Source organism: Bufo bufo, chromosome 5, assembly GCF_905171765.1.
Source record: "Bufo bufo chromosome 5, aBufBuf1.1, whole genome shotgun sequence".
NCBI lineage: Eukaryota > Metazoa > Chordata > Amphibia > Anura > Bufonidae > Bufo > Bufo bufo.
In genome coordinates, this window is record NC_053393.1 from 519,272,487 (window position 1) to 519,294,391 (window position 21,905).

Sequence of the window (21,905 nt, forward strand, 5' to 3'; positions counted from 1 at the left end):
CCACCATTATTTTCCAGCAGTGTCTTAAAGAGGACCTTTCATGGGTCCAGACATTATGAAGTAAGTATCAGGTTATGCAGGGCGTAGTCCATGGATGTAAGATCTCTGGGCGTCGCTCTGTTCCCCCGTTCACTTCTCCCGCCTGATATGTTAATGAATAGCATCGGTGCAGGGAGGAGGAGACTGGCCTGTTTCTCAATGGGTGACGCTCTCCGCTGTGAATGGACAGCGCTACAGCCAAGGAGAAGGAGACGCCCATTGAGAAACGGGCAGTCTCCTCCTCCCTGTACCGATGCTATTCATGAACATATCAGGCGGAAGAAGTGAACGGTGGGGAACAGCGGCGCCCAGAAAAAATTGTAAGCGATATTACATCCATCCAAATTGTAAGCGATAGTACTCTGCACTACATAACCTGATACCCATTTCATAATGTCTGGACCCATTAAAGGTCCTCTTTAACTCTCTTGGGCATGGAGTTCACTAGAGCTTCACAGGTCACCACTGGAATCCTCTTCCACTCCTCCATGACCACATCACCTGGTGGATGTTAGAGACCTTGTGCTCCTCCACCTTTCGTTGCCCCACAAATGCTCAATAGGGTTTTGGTCTGGAGACATGCTTGGCCAGTCCAGCACATTTACCCTCAGTTTCTTTAACAAGGCAGTAGTCTTTTTGGAGGTGTGTTTGGGGTCGTTATCATGTTGGAATACTGCCCTGCGGCCCAGTTTCCGGAGGGGATCATGCTCTGCTTCAGTATGTCACAGTACATGTTCACATTCATGGTTCCCTCAATGAACTGTAGCTCCCCACAGCCGGCAGCACTCATGTAGCCCCAAACCATGACACTCCCTCCACCATGCCTGACTGTAGGCAGGACACACTTGTCCTTGTGCTCCTCACCTGGTTGCCGCCACACACTCCTGACACCATCTGAACTAAATAAGTTTATCTTGGTCTCATCAGACCACAGGACATGGTTCCAGTAGTCAATGTCCTTAGTCTGCTTGTCTTCAGCAAACTGTTTGCAGGCTTCCTTCTGGGACGACAGCAAATGTGATGCGGTGTATGGTCTGTGCACTGACACGCTGACCCCCCCCCCACCCCTGTAGTATTGCTGGCAGCACTCGTACAACCTCTGGATATGACGCTGAGCACGTGCACTCAACTTCTCTGGTCGACCATGCCGAGGCCTGTTCTGAGTGGCACCTGTCTTGTTAAACCGTTGTCTGGTCATGGCCACCGTGCTGCAGCTCAGTTTCAGGGTGCTGGCAATCTTCTTATAGCCTCGGCCATCTTTATACAGAGCAACAATTCTTTTTTTCAGATCCTCTGAGAGTTCTTTGCCATGAGGAGCCATGTTGAACTTCCAGTGACCAGTATGAGAGAGCGAAAACACCAAATCTAACTCACCGGCTCCCCATTCACACCTGAGACCTTGTAACACTAACGAGTCACATGACACCGGGGAGGGAAATCGGCTAATTGGGCACAATTTGGCCATTTTCACTGAGGGGTGTACTCACTTTTGTAGCCAGCGGTTTAGACACTAATGGCTGTGTGTTGTTATTTTGAGGGCACACCCAATTTACACTATTATACAAGCCGTACACTGACTACTGTACATGTATCAAAGTGTCAGATCTTCAGTGCTGTCCCATGAAAAGATAGAATAAAATATTTACAGAAATGTGAGGGGTGTGCTCAGTTTTGTTAGGTACTGTACTTTCAAAGAACATAACCCTGGTAGACCCAATGGTGTGCTTCAGGAACCCAAAAGTAGTCAGTGTTGACTAACGAACCCTAACTATTCCTCACTACTTACTCCATGCGGTGCGGTGACGCGGCCGTACTGCAGCGGGCTCTAATTAAACTAATGAAGACCGCATGTTCAGCGAGTCTGTATTGGCGTCTGAAATGGCTGCGCGGTTTTGAAGGCGATGCCCAGCCATTAACAGTAAAGACCCACTGAACAGTGTGGTCTCCATTAGGCTAGGGCTACACTGGTCGCTGTGCAGGGGTGATCCCGTAGAAATGAATGGGATGGCCCTCGCAAGAAATCCAGCCGTGTTGTATTTCTTGCGACTGCCGTGGCAATCCCATTCATTTCTACGGGATCACCGCTACTCAGCCGCGACCTGTGTAGCACTAGCCTTAGTTTAATTATTGAATGCAGCACGGCCACGTCTTAACTGTACAAGTTGCACTGTATGGTCGTACCCTAACAAAAACTTCAGTAGTTTGGTTTTGCAAACCTGTACAATGTCTTTAAAGAGGTATTCCGGTAATGGCTATATAGAGGATAACTGCTATATTGGTGGGGGACTGATAACTTGGACCCACACAATCACAGGGTCCTCTGCGGGCAGGAGGGGTTGAATGGAGTGATGGGTAAGCATGTGCTCTGCTACTCCATTCATTGTCAAGTGCAGTGCTCTTTATCAGTTCCATAGACTACTGCAGCTCCGCTCGGCCACGATCAGACACCCACTAATCCAGCTGTTATCAATAGGGGATACCATGGAATTACCGGAATACCCCTTTAAGTATTAAGGTGGCCAAACACCTTGATTAGCTGTAAGCCAAGGGTCGTTCATCCAACAGCCATTCCTCCAAACCTCGCTCATACATGTGTTCCAAATGAGGAGAGGGAAATATGTTGCCGTCAGACCTTTCTGATGGTGGAGAGGATTGGGCATGTTGAATTTCAGTGTCTTCTCTCTTATGCCCCCCCCCAAAAAAAAAAACAGACCAGCCTTCCCCCCCCCAAAATCATCAGGTTTGCTGACCTTAATCCAATGTGTATGGCCATGTTTACATGATGCTTAATAAAGGGTTGGGCGAAGCTTTTCTGCAGCTGGCTTATAGATGGGTAGGGGTCCCATATAGGAGGAGGCCTTCCCTTAAAGGGGGTCTGTCACCAGGAAAATCACTGATAAACCTGGCACAATGCCTTGCAGAGCTAGCTCAGCTGAATGTAATGATACCTTGCACTTGGCAATCGGTTTCTTCATCCTGGAGAAAAAGTACTTTTATGCCATAAGCAAGTGAGCAGTTATGTGCACCGAGGGTGGGCCCAAGCCACTCTGTGCATTCTCGCCCCTCCCTCTCCTTGATTGGCAGTGTCATGGTTCCTGCCTGGTCAATCAGGATGGAGAAGGAGGAGTAAGAATGCACAGAGTGGCTTGGGCCCGCCCTCGGTGCACAGAGTGGCTTGGGCCCGCCCTCGGTGCACAGAGTGGCTTGGGCCCGCCCTCGGTGCACAGAGTGGCTTGGGCCCGCCCTCGGTGCACAGAGTGGCTTGGGCCCGCCCTCGGTGCACAGAGTGGCTTGGGCCCGCCCTCGGTGCACAGAGTGGCTTGGGCCCGCCCTCGGTGCACAGAGTGGCTTGGGCCCGCCCTCGGTGCACAGAGTGGCTTGGGCCCGCCCTCGGTGCACAGAGTGGCTTGGGCCCGCCCTCGGTGCACAGAGTGGCTTGGGCCCGCCCTCGGTGCACAGAGTGGCTTGGGCCCGCCCTCGGTGCACAGAGTGGCTTGGGCCCGCCCTCGGTGCACAGAGTGGCTTGGGCCCGCCCTCGGTGCACAGAGTGGCTTGGGCCCGCCCTCGGTGCACAGAGTGGCTTGGGCCCGCCCTCGGTGCACAGAGTGGCTTGGGCCCGCCCTCGGTGCACAGAGTGGCTTGGGCCCGCCCTCGGTGCACAGAGTGGCTTGGGCCCGCCCTCGGTGCACAGAGTGGCTTGGGCCCGCCCTCGGTGCACAGAGTGGCTTGGGCCCGCCCTCGGTGCACAGAGTGGCTTGGGCCCGCCCTCGGTGCACAGAGTGGCTTGGGCCCGCCCTCGGTGCACAGAGTGGCTTGGGCCCGCCCTCGGTGCACAGAGTGGCTTGGGCCCGCCCTCGGTGCACAGAGTGGCTTGGGCCCGCCCTCGGTGCACAGAGTGGCTTGGGCCCGCCCTCGGTGCACATAACTGCTCACTTGCTTATGAATTAAAAATACTTTTTCTCCAGAACGAAGCAGCAGATCGCTAAGGGAAGGGTGTCATTACATTCGGCTGAGCTAGTCCTACAAGACATTTGAAAGACATGGGGGGGGGTTTACATCGGTCATATCCATCAATGCAGTTACAGAAGAAAATATCTATGGGATAAAAAGTCTATATTTTTTACAGAACATTTGTAAATACATTGAGATAAGATGTATATTTCTTTAAAATAAAGCTCCGATGAGGTAGACGACAGGGCAAAGGGATTTTCCCTTTTTGTTTTCATAACATATCGACTGATGACCTCAGACTCCCTTCTTACCCCCGTCCTCTACCATTGCCCCACCATAGGGGCTAGTGCTCGTCTCCATTTGAGTAGTGCAGGAAACCCGGTGGGATGGGTGGGCAGGCTGAGGTATAGGGTCAATTCATTTTTTATTTTTCTCCTTGTTGATCTGAAATGCACCGCAGAGCGTTTGTCCGGGGAACGTCTGAGAACGGATGCTCCGGGCCCCATTTATCAAAACCAAATAAAATAAAAAACTGGCCTTCTGGCACCCGAAGCTCAATTATGATTGCTCGTATGGTGCTGTAAACATATGGCGGTGTCAGCTGTATTAGTTCTGTCACCCCATCGGTGCCCATACAGTCAGTGGGTGCTGATGGGCTACCATGGCAGCTCCGGCCTGACAAAGGCTACCTCGTCTGTGAGGTTATTAGGCCGTGTAACACTGACGGGCATAATGCACTGCAGTACAGGAGTACTGAAATATATTATGGAAGGGATTGGAGGATCACAGGTGGAAGTCCTAGTGGGAGATAAAAATAAATAAATATATTTCTATGTACCGTACAAAGAAAAAAAAAAAAAATTTTATATCTAAAAATCAAAGAAAAATTTATCAGAATTAAAAGGGTATTCTGGGGGGGGGGTCATTTTAATTGGAGTGGGGTAAAATAACAAACAATCTTTCCTCAATTTACTAATCCCTTTCGCTGCTTCAGTCCCAGCTCCTCTCCACGTCATGGCTCGGCCTGCCGGAAATGGATTGGACTACCCTCTCTGACAATTGCTGGCCGTAATGTTGATCCACCTCAATCAATGATTGGCCAAGAGGGCAGTGCAAGTCATTTCGGACATGTCGAGGCAGAGACCAGAGCAGTGGCCGAACTGCAGCAGCCGGGGTTCCTTTAGTAACGTGTTCTTTTTTTTAGCCCACCCTGGCCCCGTTTCCAGTCAATATTATTCAAATGGAGTATACCTCAAAATTAACTTGTTTGTATGACATGGTGACCAGATTAAAGAAAAAAATTACATTCCCCCCCCCCCCCAAAAAAAAAAAAAAAATAATGAAAAGTGATTTAGTAGATCCTATCTAACCCAAAAGTGGTGCCAATGAAAACTACAGTGCTACCTATGGAAAATAAGTAAGCTCTCAAGTCAACAGAAAAAGGAAAAAAAGTGAGGACTCTTGGAACACAGTTATGCCTACACTAAAAATAAAAAAAACCTCTAATTAAATAAAATTTGGTTAAAATGGGCAACTAGAGCAGATTTATATTAGGTTTGATAAATAAGGCGCTATGCCTAGTGCAGGGTCTGAGGGGGCGGAGCATGACAAAGGGATTCTCTCTGTGACCTGCCCCGCCCCCAGGCTCTGCACTGGACACAACCCCATCGGCCCACACCATTCTCTTTGAAAATGCCAAAAAGAGAGGTCACCCTGTTTCCAATCCTGATATTGGATTTGTAACCTTCCTTACAGCACAGTGTGAAGGGTTGTGTTACAACAAAGTAAAAATAATAGCGCCACCAGAAGGCAAAAACCACCAACAAACACACAATGCAATGAGAGGTTGTTTTACTGTATTTTCTATGCAGTCTATAGGTTTCGGTATTTTAGCTGCTGGTGTAAAGTGCTTGATTTTGTTACTGTCCCTCGATGTTTACATGCCGGTCATGTTGAGTTTTGATGTATTTTTATCAAATGGTGAAATAAAACTTTTAATGACTGGTCTGAATGTTGTATCATGTGTGTGTTTTATTTTATTATTATTATTATTGTGTGACTACCCGGAGACAGTTGTGGTGCTGCCTTTAGAAGAAAGCAGCCATGTTTTTCTAATCCTGAACAACCCCTTTAATGTTTGAAGGAAATCCATCGGTCTTAAAGGGGTTTTCTAAGATAGATGTTCTACCTGTAGCAAGTCCAATCCCCCCTATACACAAGAATGATTGGTAGAGAGAAGGGTATGTGGCACTACCTTCACTGCCAGGTTCTGCACACTGTGCGGTCCATGTAGACACTAAGTAATGGCTGCAATCTGGGAATACTCCGGCCCTATTAGTTCTGTGCTCCAGTGCATCACTAACATTTTTTAAAAAACTTTAGATTTGTGGGGGTCTGAGTGCAGAAAACCCCTCCGATCTCTAGAACGAGCAAGGGAAGCTCACAAATATTATTCTCTCTCCTCGTTGAAGAGGACGGAATCAAGACGGGCCCATAGACGTCTAGAGGACTGAATCAAGACAGGCCCATAGACGTCTATAGAGGACGGAATCAAGACGGGCCCATAGACGTCTATAGAGGACGGAATCAAGACGGGCCCATAGAAGTCTATAGAGGACGGAATCAAGACGGGCCCATAGACGTCTATAGAGGACGGAATCAAGACGGGCCCATAGACGTCTATAGAGGACGGAATCAAGACAGGCCCATAGACGTCTATAGAGGACAGAATCAAGACTGGCCCATAGACTTCCATGGCATTTGTCTCATGCAGCAAGGAGAGAAAGCAAGATATGCACTCACTTCTCTCCCCTCATTCTAGAGATTGGCGGGTGTCTCTGCACTCAGACCATCACCGATCAAAACTTTTTAGTGTGTCTCTATGACATATCAAACGTTTTTTGAAAAGTTATTGACTCTTTAATGCCTGCCTAACAAAATGTCAGTAAAAGTCCCCTAGTGGGGGAAAAAAAGGTTCTATAAAGTTTTTGGAGCAGTGGGACCACGGTGCACCGCCAACCACTGCAGCCTCTTCCTGGGTCAGTGACATCGCGTTAATCAGTCACATGACCTATGTGAAGAATGGGTCTAGGCTGCAATACCAAGCATTGCAGCCTAGACATCTGCATTTGTTTGCAGAGCCATCGACTTCAGTACTTCGAGTACGTGGTCCGCATTTTGCACCAAGTACAGGACAGACGTACAGATGGAGAAAGCACACGGATCATCAGTGTGCTTTTTATATCTATATGTCCGATCCACAAAAAGATAGAATATGTCCGTGAAATGCGGACCACAAACCCAATGAGTCCACAAAAAAAAAAATGCAGATGGGACACGGACGCGAGACAACCCCTTTAAGACCTCATGCACATCAATGGGGGCATATGGCTAGGATATGCCTCCATTGTCTTATAGGTGCGGGTCCCACCGCTGGGACCTGCACCTATATTGGGAACGGAGCTCTAAAAAATTGGCGGATGGAGGACTCTGGTCCGGCCACCACCACGCACTCTCCCCATAGAAGTGAGTTGGAGTGCACAGCGCCACCGCTCCCATTCATTTTCCATGGGCCTGACTGAAATAGCCGAGCCAGCGCTCCTTAGAAAATGGAGGGGGCGGCTGCGTTCTCGATATGGGTGCGGGTCCCGCGCCTATCAGACAGTGGAGACATATCCAAGCGACATGCCCCTTTAAAGGGTTAAAGCATTTTCTACTTTAATAGCTAACTTTCTCCATATTAAGGGTCCATTCACATGTCTGTAGAATGTGTCCGCACCCGTTCCGCAATTAATCCGAAATGGGTGCTGACCCATTAATTCTCTATGGGGCAGGAATGGATGCAGACAGCACACAGTGTGCTATTTGCATTTCCGGAGCGCAGCCCCCGATGTTCTGGTCCGCGGCTCGGGAAAAAAAATAGAACAGGTCCTATTCTTGTCCGCAATTGCGGGCAAGAATAGGCAGTTCTATGGGGCTGCGGGCCGGGTGTATTGTGGATCCGCAATACACTACGGACGTGTGAATGGACCCTTAAGGGGTTCTCCCATCATTACCAGAAGCCTGGATATACATAAATGTTTGGGTGCCCCACATAGTAGTGTGTGCCAATGACTACAGGGTCACTACCCCATGAATTTCCCCCCCCCCTGCTGAGAACTACATCACTGCCGCTTACAGAAGATATCAGCACCGCCATATACATAGAAGACCAATCAGCGCGCACAGTCAGCACCCACCACATCCATTAGACATTTTGGTTGCATGTGATTAGCTTGCAGAGGTTTGCCACTACAGGCAATTCTTCAATCTTCTGGCACATGTTCCCAAATTTCCCATCCAATGGAATGTTGTTCAGTACTATAATATTAGGAAGTGGCGCAGCGCCACACATTTTCAAAAGGCTGTGTCCGGTATTGCAGTTCAGCCCCATTCACTTTTCTGCAGCGCTGTGTCCTCCTCAAACGGCGGAGGTGCCAGGAGTCCATCCTCCATCAATCTGATGTGATTGGCCCCAGAAAACCCCTTCAATATCCCCAAAAATATCTGACAGATAATAACACGTGATTGGTGGGGGTCCAACATTTAAAGTGTATGGTACTGATTTTAACAGACCTGAGCACGGTTCTGGACTATTTCCATCAGTCCCATAAGCTATGAATGGAGCGGCATGGCATGTGCTTGACCACAGCTCCCCTAGCTGCAGTCCTATGGGGGGCGGGCGAGAGACCAGGATATCCAGTTCTGGCAATCTGTGTTGGTCCCAGCAGTCAGCCCCCTAACAATCTAGCGATGATCCAGTTTACAGTATAAGGCCTCATGCACACGACAGTTGTGTGCACCCGTGGCCGTTGTTCCGTTTTCCGTGATTTTCTGTGGACCCATTGACTTTCAATAGGTCCGTTGAAAACTAGGAAAATGCACCGTTTGTCATCCGCCTCCGTGATCCGTGTATCCTGTCCATCAAAAAAAAAAAAAGACCTGTCCTATTTTTTTGACGGACAACGTTTCACGGACTTATTCAAGTCAATGGGTCCGTGAAAAAACACGGATGCACACAAGATTGGCATCCGTGTCCGTAGGCTACTTTCATGCAGACGGATCCGAAGATCCGTCTGCTAAGCTTTTTCAGAGCTGAGTTTTCACTTCGTGAAAACTCAAATCCGACAGTATATTCTAACACAGAGGCGTTCCCATAGTGATGGGGACGCTTCTAGTTAGAATATACTGAGAACTGTGTACATGACTGCTGCCTGGCAGCACCCGATCTCTTACAGGGGGCTGTGATCCGCACAATTAACCCCTCAGGTGCGGCATCTGAAGGGGTTAATTGTGCGGATCATAGCCCCCTGTAAGAGATCAGGGGCTGCCAGGCAGCAGGGGGCAGACCCCCCTCCCTCCCCAGTTTTAATTTCATTGGTGGCCAGTGCGGCCACCCCCCGGCCCCCCCTCCCTCCCTCTATTGTAATATCATTGGTGGCCAGTGTGCGGCCTCCCCCGGCCCCCCCTCCCTCTATTGTATTATCATTGGTGGCCAGTGTGCAGCCTCCCCCAGCCCCCCCCCCCCCCCCCTCTCTCTCTATTGTATTAATATCATTGCTGGCCAGTGTGTGGCCTTCCCCCCCCCCGATCATTGGTGGCAGTGGAGAGTTCCGATCGGAGTCCCAGTTTAATCGCTGGGGCTCCGATCGGTAACCATGGCAACCAGGGCGCTACTGCAGGCCTGGTTGCCATGGTTACTTAGCAGTATTAGAAGCATCATACTTACCTGCTGCGCTGTCTGTGACCGGCCGGGAGCTCCTCCTACTGGTAAGTGACAGATCATTAAGCAATGCGCCGCACAGACCTGTCACTTACCAGTAGGAGGAGCTCCCGGCCGGTCACAGACAGCGCAGCAGGTAAGTATGATGCTTCTAATATTGCTAAGTAACCATGGCAACCAGGACTGCAGTAGCATCCTGGTTGCAATGGTTACCGATCTGAACTCTCCGCTGCCACCAATGATCAGGGGGGGAGAGGGGAGGCCGCACACTTTATAATAATATAAAAACGGTGTCAAAACAGCCATTTTTTGTCACCTTACATCACAAAAAGTGTAATACCAAGCGATCAAAAAGTCATCCGCACCCTAAAATAGTACCATTTAAACTGTCATCTCATCCCGCAAAAAATTAGACCCTACCTAAGACAATCGCTCAAAAAATTTAAAAACTGTGGCTCTCAGAATATGGAGACACTAAAAACCATGATATTTTTTTTGTTTCAAACATGCTTTTATGATTTAAAGCTTAAATAAATAAATAAAAAGTATACATATTAGGTATTGCCACATCCGTAACGACCTGCTGTATAAAAATATCACATGACCTAACCCCTCAGTTGGACACCCCAATTTTTTTTTTTTTATAAAAACTGTGTCAAAAAAGCAATTTTTTGTCATCTTACATCACAAAAGGTGTAATACCAAGCGATCAAAAAGTCATACGCACCAAAATAGTACCTATCAGTCATCTCATCCTGCAAAAAATGAGACCCTACATAAGACAGTCGCCCAAAAAATTAAAAAAAACGATGGCTTTCAGAATATACAGACACTAAAAAATATATTTTTTTAAATGATATTGTCGTGTCCGTAACAACCTGCTCTATAAAAATAGCACATGATCTAACCTGTAAGATGAACATTGTAAATAACAAAAAATAAAAACGATGCCAAAAACAGATATTTTTTGTTACCTTGCCTCACAAAAAGTGTAATATAGAGCAACCAATAATCATATGTACCCTAAAATAGTACCAACAAAACTGCCACCAAAATGGGGTAACTTTTTTGGAGTTTCTACTCTAGGGGTGCATCAGGGGGTCTTCAAATTATCCCATTGAAATCTGCCCGCCAAAAACCATATGGCGTTCCTTTCCTTCTGCGCCCTGCCGTGTGCTCGTACAGCACTTTACGATCACAAATGGGGTGTTTCTGTAAACTACAGAATCAGGGCAATAAATATTGAGTTTTCTTTGGTTGTTAACCTTTGCTTTGTTACTGGAAAAAAATGATTAAAATGGAAAATCTGCTAAAAAAGTGAAATTTCTGAAATTTGCGATTAGAAAAAAAATAAAAATGAAAAATATTGACTGAAATTTACCACTAACATGAAGTACAATGTGTCATGAGAAAACAATCTCTGAATGGCTTGGATAAGTAAAAGCGTTCCAAAGTTATTACCACATAAAGTGACATGTCAAATTAAAAAAAAAACGGCCTGGTTCTTAAGGTGAAAAATGGCAGGGTCCTGAAGGGGTTAAGAACAGATGGAGTACTGGAGGTTGCTGACCCCAGTCTCTTCTAGAAACAGTGTCTTAGCTGAGTATGGCTCAATCGATTGGTGGCAGGCCCCATGGACTTCTATGGATGTGGTATCATGGCTATGTACAACTCGGACTCGTACTGAGCAGTAATAACCGCAGTGTGTACAAAGCCTTAGCACTATCAGTATTACAACCAACAATACACATAACCCTGGATTTATAGAAAAGCTTAGAGGACTTACGTTTGGTTTGTATTTCTCTCCTGGTTCAATGAGATACGTCTGATTCCCATCACAGAACATCCCACTGGGAAAAGTAAAAAAAAAAAAAAAGTTACTTATAAGCACTTATAGAATAAAACATATCAAACATAATTCTGGTATAATATATATGTGTGTATGTATTGTGGGGATTCGCTCTGGTAGACAGGATTAGCGGACGCAGTATAGAGGCAACAACACGTTCTTTGTATCAAACAGTTCAGTGTTTTATTCACACTTTAGGCAAGTGACAAAACAAGCAGTCATAATCAAACAAAAAGTCACCTTGCGGTGTTGGTGGTAATTCACACCATGCGGCAATTCTGCCTCAAAGAGCCCTTGCTGATAGCAGCACCAACCTGTTTTCACGATAAACCGGTAGCAATCCTTCATCCAGATACAAGGCTCCCAGATCCCAACACAAAGACACTGGTTTCTGAGCCCAGCTGCCAAAACCTGGATCGGCATTTAAAATCCGGTCCGGTATTTGACCTCACCTGGCTGTAAATCAGCCCAGCAGCACATGCTGGGAGGAAAATACCTGTTTTCCTAGACCAAACCTCTCACTGTGTTACATAGCCTCCCCCCACCCCTTTATTCAACCCTGAGGTGGTGAACACTCGCCAGACAGTGTACCCGGGACAGGGCATCCGCGTTTCCCTGTAAGCGGCCTGCTCTGTGTTCCACCGAAAACTTAAAGTTTTGTAGGGGGATAAACCATCGGGTGACTCGGGCATTTCTGTCCTTGGCCTGGCTCATCCACTTGAGAGGGGAGTGGTCGGTCACCAGGCGGAATTGTCTCCCCAATAAATAATAGCGGAGAGACTTGAGTGCCTACTTGATAGCCAGGCACTCTCTCTCACTATACTATACCGGGTCTCGGCTGGGGTGGGCTTATGGCTGAGGAAGACAATGGGATGCTTCTCCCCATTAACTTCCTGAGACAGTACAGCACCGAGGCCTACTTCGGAGGCATCGCTCTGTACTATAAACTCCCTTTTGAAGTCGGGCGTCAACAAAATCGGGGACCTGCACAGGGCCGACTTCAAAGCGGAGAAAGCCTCTTCCGCCCGATCATCCCATCGAAGCATCATTGACTTGTGTCCCTTCAAGAGTCCTGTCAAGGACGCAGTTAGAGTAGCAAAATGGAGAAAAAACCTCATGTAATAGCCCACCATTCCCAGGAGTTACTGTATTTCCCTAGTGGTGACAGGTCGGGGCCAATTTTGTATCGCCTCTATTTTGTTCACTTGGGGTTTGATGACTCCGCGCCCAATGACATACCCCAGGTACTTAGTGTCTTCTAACCCTATCGCACATTATTTTGGGTTAGCGGTTAGGCCAGCTTTCCGAAGGGAGTCCACTACAACCTTCACTTTGGGTAGGTGACTTTCCCAGTCGGTACTGTGGATGACAATATCGTCCAGGTAAGCCGAAGCGTACCAACGATGTGAATGAAGCACAATGTCCATTAGTCGCTGAAAAGTGGCGGGGGCGCCATGCAGACCAAAGGGTAAGACCTTATATTGCTACAGCCCCTCAGGCGTGATGAAGGCAGTTTTCTCTTTGGCAGCCTCCGTTAAGGGCACCTGCCAGTACCCTTTCATGAGGTCCAAAACAGAAAAATACTGGGCTTGTCCTAACCTCTCGATGAGCTCATCCACCCGGGGCATGGGATTCGCATCGAATTTGGAAACCTCGTTAAGTTTATCCGTCTGGCTTGGGTATCAATACTATAGGACTGGCCCACTCACTTTTTGACTCCTCAATGATGTCTAGCTGCAACATTAGCTGCACCTCCTCCGATATGGCTTGTCGCCGAGCCTCGGGTACCCGGTATGGTTTTAACCGGACGTTGGCCTGAGGCTCAGTGACAATTTCATGTTGGATTATGGAAGTGCGTCCAGAGAGGTCCGAGAACACATCCGTGTTCCGACTAACGAACTCCCTGGCCTCCTGAGTTTGTTTAGAGGAGAGGCTGTCAGCAATTTTTACTGTGGCAGTTGGCTCTCTTGCATCAGACAGAGGGGCCGGTACCTCTTCCCCTAGAAAACCCGGCCGCGGACTGTCTTCTGTACAGGTTTCCCTATCTTTCCACGGTTTGAGTAAATTCACATGGTAAACCTGCTGTGGCTTTCGCCGCCCTGGCTGGTGTAACTTGTAGTTTACATCTCCAATTTTCTCAAGTACCTCGTAAGGCCCCTGCCACCTAGCCAGGAACTTACTGTCCACAGTCTGCACAAGAACCAAAACCCGATCACCCGGGTTAAAGATCCGGACCCGAGCCTGCCGACCCGACTCTGGGCTCGCTGAGCTGCCTCCATATGCTCCCTAACAAGAGTCAACACTGTCTCTATCCCATCTTGCATCTGGGTAACGTACTCAATGACACTTTTATGTGGAGTGGGTTGTTGTTCCCAAGCCTCTTTGGCCACGTCCAAGAGACTGCAAGGGTGTTTGCCATATAGCAGTTCGAAGGGCGGGAACCCAGTAGAAGCCTGGGATACCTCTCGCGCTGCGAACATGAGGTAGGGCAGAAGGAGGTCCCAGTCCTTTCCATCTTTAGACACTACCTTTTTCAACATATTTTTTAATGTTTGGTTAAACCGTTCTACCAGACTGTCCGTTTGCGGATGGTAAATGGACGTCCGTAGTTGTTTTATGTGCAGCAACTTACAGAGTTCCCTCATCACCTTGGACATAAAAGGGGTCCCTTGGTCGGTCAGAACCTCTTTAGGTAGTCCTACTCGGGAAAACATCTCTATTAACTCCTTAGCTATGAGTTTGGCTGATGTATGTCACAGTTGCACCACCTCCGGGTACCGAGTGGCGGAGTCTAGGATGACTAAGATGTGTTGATGCCCTCTGGCGGACTTCGGTACTGGGCCTATGAGGTCCATAGCTATTCGGTCAAACGGTACTTCGATAATCGGGAGAGGTACTGGGGGCTACGGAAATGTGGCTGGGGGCTAGTTATCTGGCAGGTCGGGCAAGACTTCTAAAACTCTTCCACTTCTTTGAATATGCTGGGCCAGTAAAACCGCTGTAGAATACGATCCTGAGTTTTCTGCAACCCAAGGTGACCCCCGAGAACGTGCTGGTGGGCTAGATCTAAGACGAGTTTGCGATAAGCCTTGGGACCACCAATTGTTAAATAGGCTCACCCCGTAGTTGGTTTACCAGATAAAACATATCTTGATGAACCACAAAACGGGGAAACCCTGACTTTGCCCCAGGTTGTTGTGGTTCACCATCTACTATTAACACATTTTCCCAGGCGCGGGTAGGGTTGGGTCCCCACGTTGGGCAGTACCAAAATTATCCCCGGAGACATTAATGTCAGCCAATTCAGGACCCGGCGGCACGTCCTCCACGTCTCCCACCATCACACTTAGTGGGGTTGTCTCTCCCTCTTCCACCGAAGTGGTGGTCACCCCTACCGCTGGCTCTTCTGTCTCAGGTTCCTAGGGTTCTGGTCCCTCTGAGCCCGGCCACTCTGCTAGGGTTACCCCTGTCTCATGGGTATCAGTCACTGTCATAGCAGGGCACAGTGCTGGGAAGTCTCTCCCTATTATGAGTTCATAATGTAGATTTGTGGCAACAGCCACCTCGTGGGTCCATCTACCGGCCACCGTGGTTAGAGACACCAGCCCGGTGAGGTAGTCTTTTAAGTCTGCATGCACATCACCCCGACTTTCCGGCCAGTATACTCAGTTGACCGCACCAGGGTAGACCTTACTAGGGTCACCAGACTCCCTGAGTCCTGCAGAGCTTCCGCCGGAGTGTCTCCCACTTCCACCTGGCACAAGTGATCTAGAGACTCTGGGGTACCTGTTGCACACAGCCTCCTGGCATATAGCGACTGACGGTAGCCATAGTTAGTGTCCGTGGGCTCAACCTGATGGGGACAGTCAGCCCTTACATGGCCAAGCTCCTGACACCACCAGCAGACTATCGGAGCCAGGTCCGCCGTGGGTACAACCCGGGCGGGATTCATTGGCTCAAATCTCCGGGCCTGGGGTGGAGATTTCCGGGGTTTGCCGACCCCCCTCCCGACAGAACCCTCCTTTAGATTCCTGGTAGCTTCATAGCGTTCCATCAGGTCCACCATCTCAAGAGCATTGCCAGGAGACACCTGACCGATCCAGTGCTGGAGAGGGTATGGCAAAGCACTCCAGAACATATCGGCTAATAGTCTATCCAGCATAGCTGGGGGACTCAGCACATCAGGCTGTAGCCACTTTTGCAAGAGGTGGAGTAAGTCATAATACTGGGTCCTCGCAGGCTCAGCCGGCTTAAACCCCCACTGATGTACTCGCTGGGCCTGGACCAACACATTCACCCCCAGTATTGCCAAAATATCACCCTTTACTTTTTGTAATACAACTGGTTTAATGTACGACATACAACCGTGCCTGAAAAATGCAGAAACCAAAAGTATTGGCGTTCACGCCAGCCTCACTGCTCTTGCCCGCATCCAAAAGTTCAGTGTTTTATTCACACTTTAGGCAAGTGACAAAACAAGCAGTCATATTCAAACAAAAAGTCACCTTGCGGTGTTGGTGGTTAATTCACACCATGCGGCAATTCTGCCTCAAAGAGTCCTTGCTGATAGCAGCACCAACCTGTTTTCACGACAAAAAAAGGTAGCAAGCCTTCATCCAGACACAAGGCTCCCAGATCTCAACACAGAGACATGGCTTCTGAGCCCAGCTGTCTATTTAAGGACAGCCAGGTGCTGCCAAAACCCGGACCAGCACTTAAACTCCGGTCCGGTATTTGACCTCACCTGGCTGTAAATCAGCCCAGCAGCACATGCTGGGAGGAAAATACCTGTTTTCTCAGACCAAACCTCTCACTGTGTCACAGTATGTATGTTCCGTGATCACTCAAAACGTAACCATCGATTTCAACTCTCAAGGGAGTGGGGTGCTGTGAAACTCACTGTTAAAGGGGCGGGCTGCTGTGAAGGTCCCATTTTAAAGTGGCAGGGCACTGTGGGTGGGTCAGTGTTAAGGGGCGGGGTGCTGTAGATGTCACCGTTATGGGGGATACAGTCGATATTATTTAACGACACACACAAACATGAAATGAAATAGATGAAATATACCCGTGTGAAGCCGGGTCCTTCTGCTAGTTCTATATAAAAAGTTCAGTAACTTTGCCTTTGTTATTGCAGCAATTCTGGACCTTTTCTAGTAGTTTTCCTCATCTATAGTCATCGCTGCTGGTCGCCCTTGGAAACAGACAGCAGTTTATTGACGCTGTGCTGTCAGACATGCGATACGAGTTCCCACAATGCACTGCTCTCAGCACAGGAAACAGAATTAGGTCAGTGCCTAATTCTGCAAGGATGCTGTCACTTTTTGCTGTCGAAATGACAAACCACAGTGGGACACTAAAGGAAACCATTGTGTGGGTGCGTGGGGGGGGTCAACCAGTCCCATTTAGTGCGATGCATCCATCATAAGCATCATTGCATCTGTTATAAATTGAAGCCGTGATGCCAGTGTGAACGGAGTCTGAATGGCCTTTTATCTTCTTTAGAAATGAATGGAGAACAGAAAAAGTAATGTAATGACACATTTCCTTTAAAAGGAACACTCCTGAAGAAATTGTGCCGGGTGTAGGGTCTGAAGGCGCGGAGCAAAACTCAAGGATGTAAAGGGGTTTTCCCAGGCGTACAATATTGATGAATTATTCTAAGGATCAGTAACTGATCAGTGGGGGTCCGACCTCCAACACCACCCACCGATCAGCTGTCTGAACTGCAGCTTCCCCACAATATACCAAGCACAGCACCGAACATTGTATAGTGGCTGTGCTTGGTATTGCAGCCCAGGCTCATTCATTTGAATGGGACTGAGCTGCGCCTAGGTCCTAGGTAACATCACTGGTCTATGAAGAGGCAGCGCTTACTGGAGCACCGCGACCTCTTCAAACAGTTGGACCCCCACCGATCTGATATTGAGGACCTCTCTTGAGGATAAGTCATCAATAGTCTACTTCCGGAGAACCCTCGTCATAAAGAATGACAGAGAGACGACTCTCACAAGCCACTCTCTCTCTCTCTCTCTTTGCAGGTAGAAGCATTGCGATAATGGAGCAGTTTACCTGTGGACATTTCCCGGCTATCTTAGGGTACAGAATTTCCACAGAGTTTAAAGTGACCTGTTGCATAGTAAGTCAACTTACAGAGCATGTAGATAAGATTTGTAATCTATGTAAATGAGCTTTTAGGAGCAATGGGGGTGTTTCCGTTACACCTAGAGGCTCTGCTCTCTCTGCACTTTGATTGACAGAACCAGGCAGTAATAACGTCATCACGCCGGGCCCTGTCATAGTGCAGACGGATCGGCAGTTGTAGAGAGAGCTGAGCCACTAGGTGTAACGGTAACGCCCCCGTTGCTCCTAGAGGCTCATTTGCATATATTAAAACATCATTTTTCTCAGCAATGCGGGCACATGCAACATGGGACCAACACAGATGTCTTCAGCTGCCAAGTGCACATGTAACAGGTCAGCCGGTGTCATAGGTACAAAGCTGCTGACAGATGCCCTTTAAAATCTCCTCCACCTTGCGGGTGCTGTATACTGCTGCGGATTTACAGTAGGCAATACATAAAAAGGTCCCATAGGCTTTCCTTTTATCGTATACCCCAGGTCCCTTTTTTTAACCACATAAGACTGCGCAGAGCCAGCGTGTGAGAGGACCCTAAGGCTCTGGTCACACCGCAATATTCTGCTCTGCTGTTTGTACAGGAGTCAGTCATTTCATTGGGATTTTTCTCGCGGCAGATGGCATCAGCCAGACTCCGCTTCATCAGGTTCCTGTCGGTTTTGGCATGGAGAATGGCGTAGTCTGCTGATGTTCTTTTTTTTCCCCTTACTCATCCATTAGGATCCAGCACAAAAGCGCCCGGGGATCATAAACATTTTCTAGAGATGGGTCTTTGATCCAAGGATTTTTTTTTTATCACGCCATAATGGAATTTTTTTCCCTTTTAATATGAGGCAATTAGTTACTGTCTGGTAGGGTTTCTCAGAATCAATGCTGCCGAATAACCGGCTGAAGATCATGGACTGTTGGGTTGTCACACAATAAATGTTCTACATGTTTCAAGGCACACCTGAACCTGATTACTTATGTAATGGCATGTAATTAAAAATGTTGTACAACCACCAAGATGCTCAGTACAATCTCAGAGCATAGCGCCACCTGCTGTTTGTTCTTTTCCCTATCTCTCGCTCCGCCTCGCTAACATGGCTGAGGTGGTTGCAGATGCTCAGTTTTTTTCTTCAACTGCCACCAGCCAGATCTTCTGTTGCTGAAGCTGTGACAATTACAGTGAAAAAGCTGCAGCAGAAAGGACACAACCACGCTGTGATAGGGATAGAGATGCAGCAGAAAGGACAAGCCCCCTGAGCTGTTATAGTGAGAGAACTGCAGCAAAGGGAGATGCCCCCTGAGCCATGATAGGGAATGAGCCGCAGCAGAAAGGACATGCCTCTGAGCTGTGATAAGGAAACAGCTGCAGTAGAAATGACACTCCACCTGAGCTGCGATAGGTAGAGCACTGCGGCAGAAAGGACATGTCCCCTGAGCTGTGATAGGGAATGAAAGGACATGCCTCTGAGCTGTGATAAGGAAACAGCTGCAGTAGAAATGACACTCCACCTAAGTGGTGATAGGTAGAGCACTACGGCAGAAAGGACATGTCCCCTGAGCTGTGATAGGGCGACTGCTGCTGCAGAAAGGACACAACCCCTAAGCTGTTATAGGAAGAGAGCTGCAGCAGAAAGGAAATTTCCCCTGAGCTGCCAGGCTGAAGATAATCTAGCAGAGCAATTAAAGCAATGAATGGGGAGATCTCTGGATCCATGTGAGGTACAGGGCTTTGTTAGAAGGAGACTGCCATGTACTCTATGATGTTGAATTTTACATTAATCTTGGGATGACACCTTTAAGAGATTAAATGGGTCACATGAAACATGAAAAGGGTCTTGTTTTCCTGAATCAGCACCTCTTTTGTCCATGGGATGGGGTCAGGTATTGCCGCTCAGTCCCATGGAAGGGAGTGAGGCAGAGAGGCAACACTAGACACTGACCATGGAGAAGAGGGACGCTGCTCGAGAAACCAAACTTAAGTGAGGCCATACTGGGGCGCCAGTTTAGGGGAGGCCGACATGATGGGTTTTGGCGAGAGGGGGCCGGTAGTGTAGGGGTTAAGATTTGGAGGAATCTGGTGGGTGGAGTGTAGAAGGCGGCGGGCTAGGGAGTTTATATTAGGAGGGGAGTATCAGCGCCATTTTAGAGTTAAACAAATAAAAGGAAAGAACTCCCACCCTCATGAAATGGGTTCAGTAAGTTGGGGGACATGTGGGTAGGTTTAGTGTTGTCTTATATTTGGATTGTATGTGTGTTATGTGTGTTGTGTGTCTTACGTCGCGGCAGTCTGGCCGGTGGGAGGTCCTCGAAGTTGGTGGTACAGATGCTTCGGGAGAATGGGAGGGCCTCAATGGTGGGGCTGGACTCCCATGGTTGGACAGTTGGCTCGGATGAAAGGCGTCAGTCAGGTGATCTCCGAGCTGGTGCTTTACGGCTGGAGGCAAGATGGATGTGCCAGTTTGGGGAGTTGTGTTTAAACGACTTTTGGGTTTCAAGGACCTCCCTCGTCAGGGGTAAAAAAACATTTGTAGTTATGTTATTTATGGGCATTGTATTGACTTTAATAAACGGCTGCTGTGGCCATTAAAATCCAAATTTGGTCTCGGTGTTTTATTTGCGGAATTTAGAGTAATAAGCTGGGTCAGAGCAAGTAAGGGAGGCCCCCGGAAAATAGCCAAGAACCTACTCAAGTCATACAACTGATACAGGTAAGCTTGAATTTAGATTCAAAGGGACTTTTTCAACAAGATAACCCCTTCCCATGATTCTTTTAGGATATTTGGATATCAGAGTGGATATCATAGAGTGGATCTGTAACACCCCAGAGTTGTGTTACTACACGCCTTTATCTACCCCGCTACTATCTGTTAAGAGCCTGTATATTGTCATCTGATGTAATTTATATTATGTCTTCACAAACGTGCATCTAAAACCATGTTAAACACAATTGTTCCTGTAATTTTCCAGGCTCACCAGCAGGTGGCAGCAACACTTTGGCAAGGAACTAGTCCCAGTTTAGTGTATCTAGGCTGGAATGGATTATTCCAGCTTAGCTCCCTCTCTGTGAGCGAAGTGGGCTGTTCCCACATCCTGCAGCATGGGTGGAGAAGGAAGTTAGAGTCAGAGTCAGTGTAGCCTCCCCCCTGCTAGGGGAAGGCTGTGTGATAGAGTTTAGGAGATCCCCTGCATAGGGAAGACAGCAAGGATCTTGTCTCGGCTGAGACTTGATTATATTCCCAGTCTGAGCACCTTCAGCCTCAGCTGGATGAAGAAAGCAGACAATCTCCAGAGTTCTAGGAAGAAAGTATTTCCTGAGAAATCATCTGAGAGATAAGTCCAGAGACCTAGGAGAAGCCATGCCTCCTCAGCTAGTCTGTCCCCATACAGCTGAAGTTACAGAAAAGCGCAGAAGATTAATTCCTGTTACAATTACAGAGCTACAAAGCAGACGACTTATCCTGCAAGCTCCAAATTTAAAGCAGAAGCATTAATTTCCTGCCAATCATTGCTAAAACCTGCTGGGGCCAAGAGACCAAAGCTGTATACTGCTTGGATACAAGTTATCTTCAGTAAAGAAACGTTTGAACTTCATCTAAAGGTCTGGACATCATTTACTCTGCAAAATTCCTCTATTACTCCTACTATCACTACACTCAAATTTATTGCAAGTGAGCCAGGAGTCCGGCCGTAGCCAGGTAGGAGACGCCGTTGACACAAATATCACCACCCTATAGAGACATTATAGGCCATTACACCACTCTGGCATTCTTAATCTGGGACGTGCGTTATACACCTTGGAAGGGCCCTGGGGTAGTACCCTGCGCACGCTGCAATTGGCGTCACGACAAATACAGAACTTTAACAACCCATATCCTGGCCATTGCAGATCCCCTTTATCAGTGAGAACACCGAGCTGCTAAGTAAGAGTGTAACCCACTCTGGTGGTCTTGACCCTGCCATGTATTTTATGGAAAGATAAAATCGGCCGGCACACGCTGAGATGCACGCCGCACGGGATAGGACCGGTTCCACGTGTAGTTCAAAGGAAAATCCCAGCTTATATAAAATTCTACGAGCATTCAAGTCACGTCTGCTGGGATTTTCCTTTGAATGTATATTATGGATGCCTATAAACTTGAATGGGCTCCATGTCATACTACATTTTTAGGAAGAAACATCAA

The 21,905-nt window shown here is 48.0% G+C and overlaps 1 protein-coding gene across 6 annotated transcripts in view; it reads right to left on the bottom strand.

Moving 5' to 3' along the window:
• Window positions 1-21,905, bottom strand: part of ADAM22 (ADAM metallopeptidase domain 22) — a 281,199-nt gene that overhangs the window by 107,933 nt on the left and 151,361 nt on the right. For all 6 annotated transcript variants that reach the window (XM_040434533.1, XM_040434530.1, XM_040434531.1 and 3 more), the window contains exon 6: window positions 11,538-11,601. In XM_040434533.1, coding sequence (XP_040290467.1) covers window positions 11,538-11,601 — 64 coding nt within the window. The remainder of the gene's footprint in view (window positions 1-11,537; window positions 11,602-21,905) is intronic.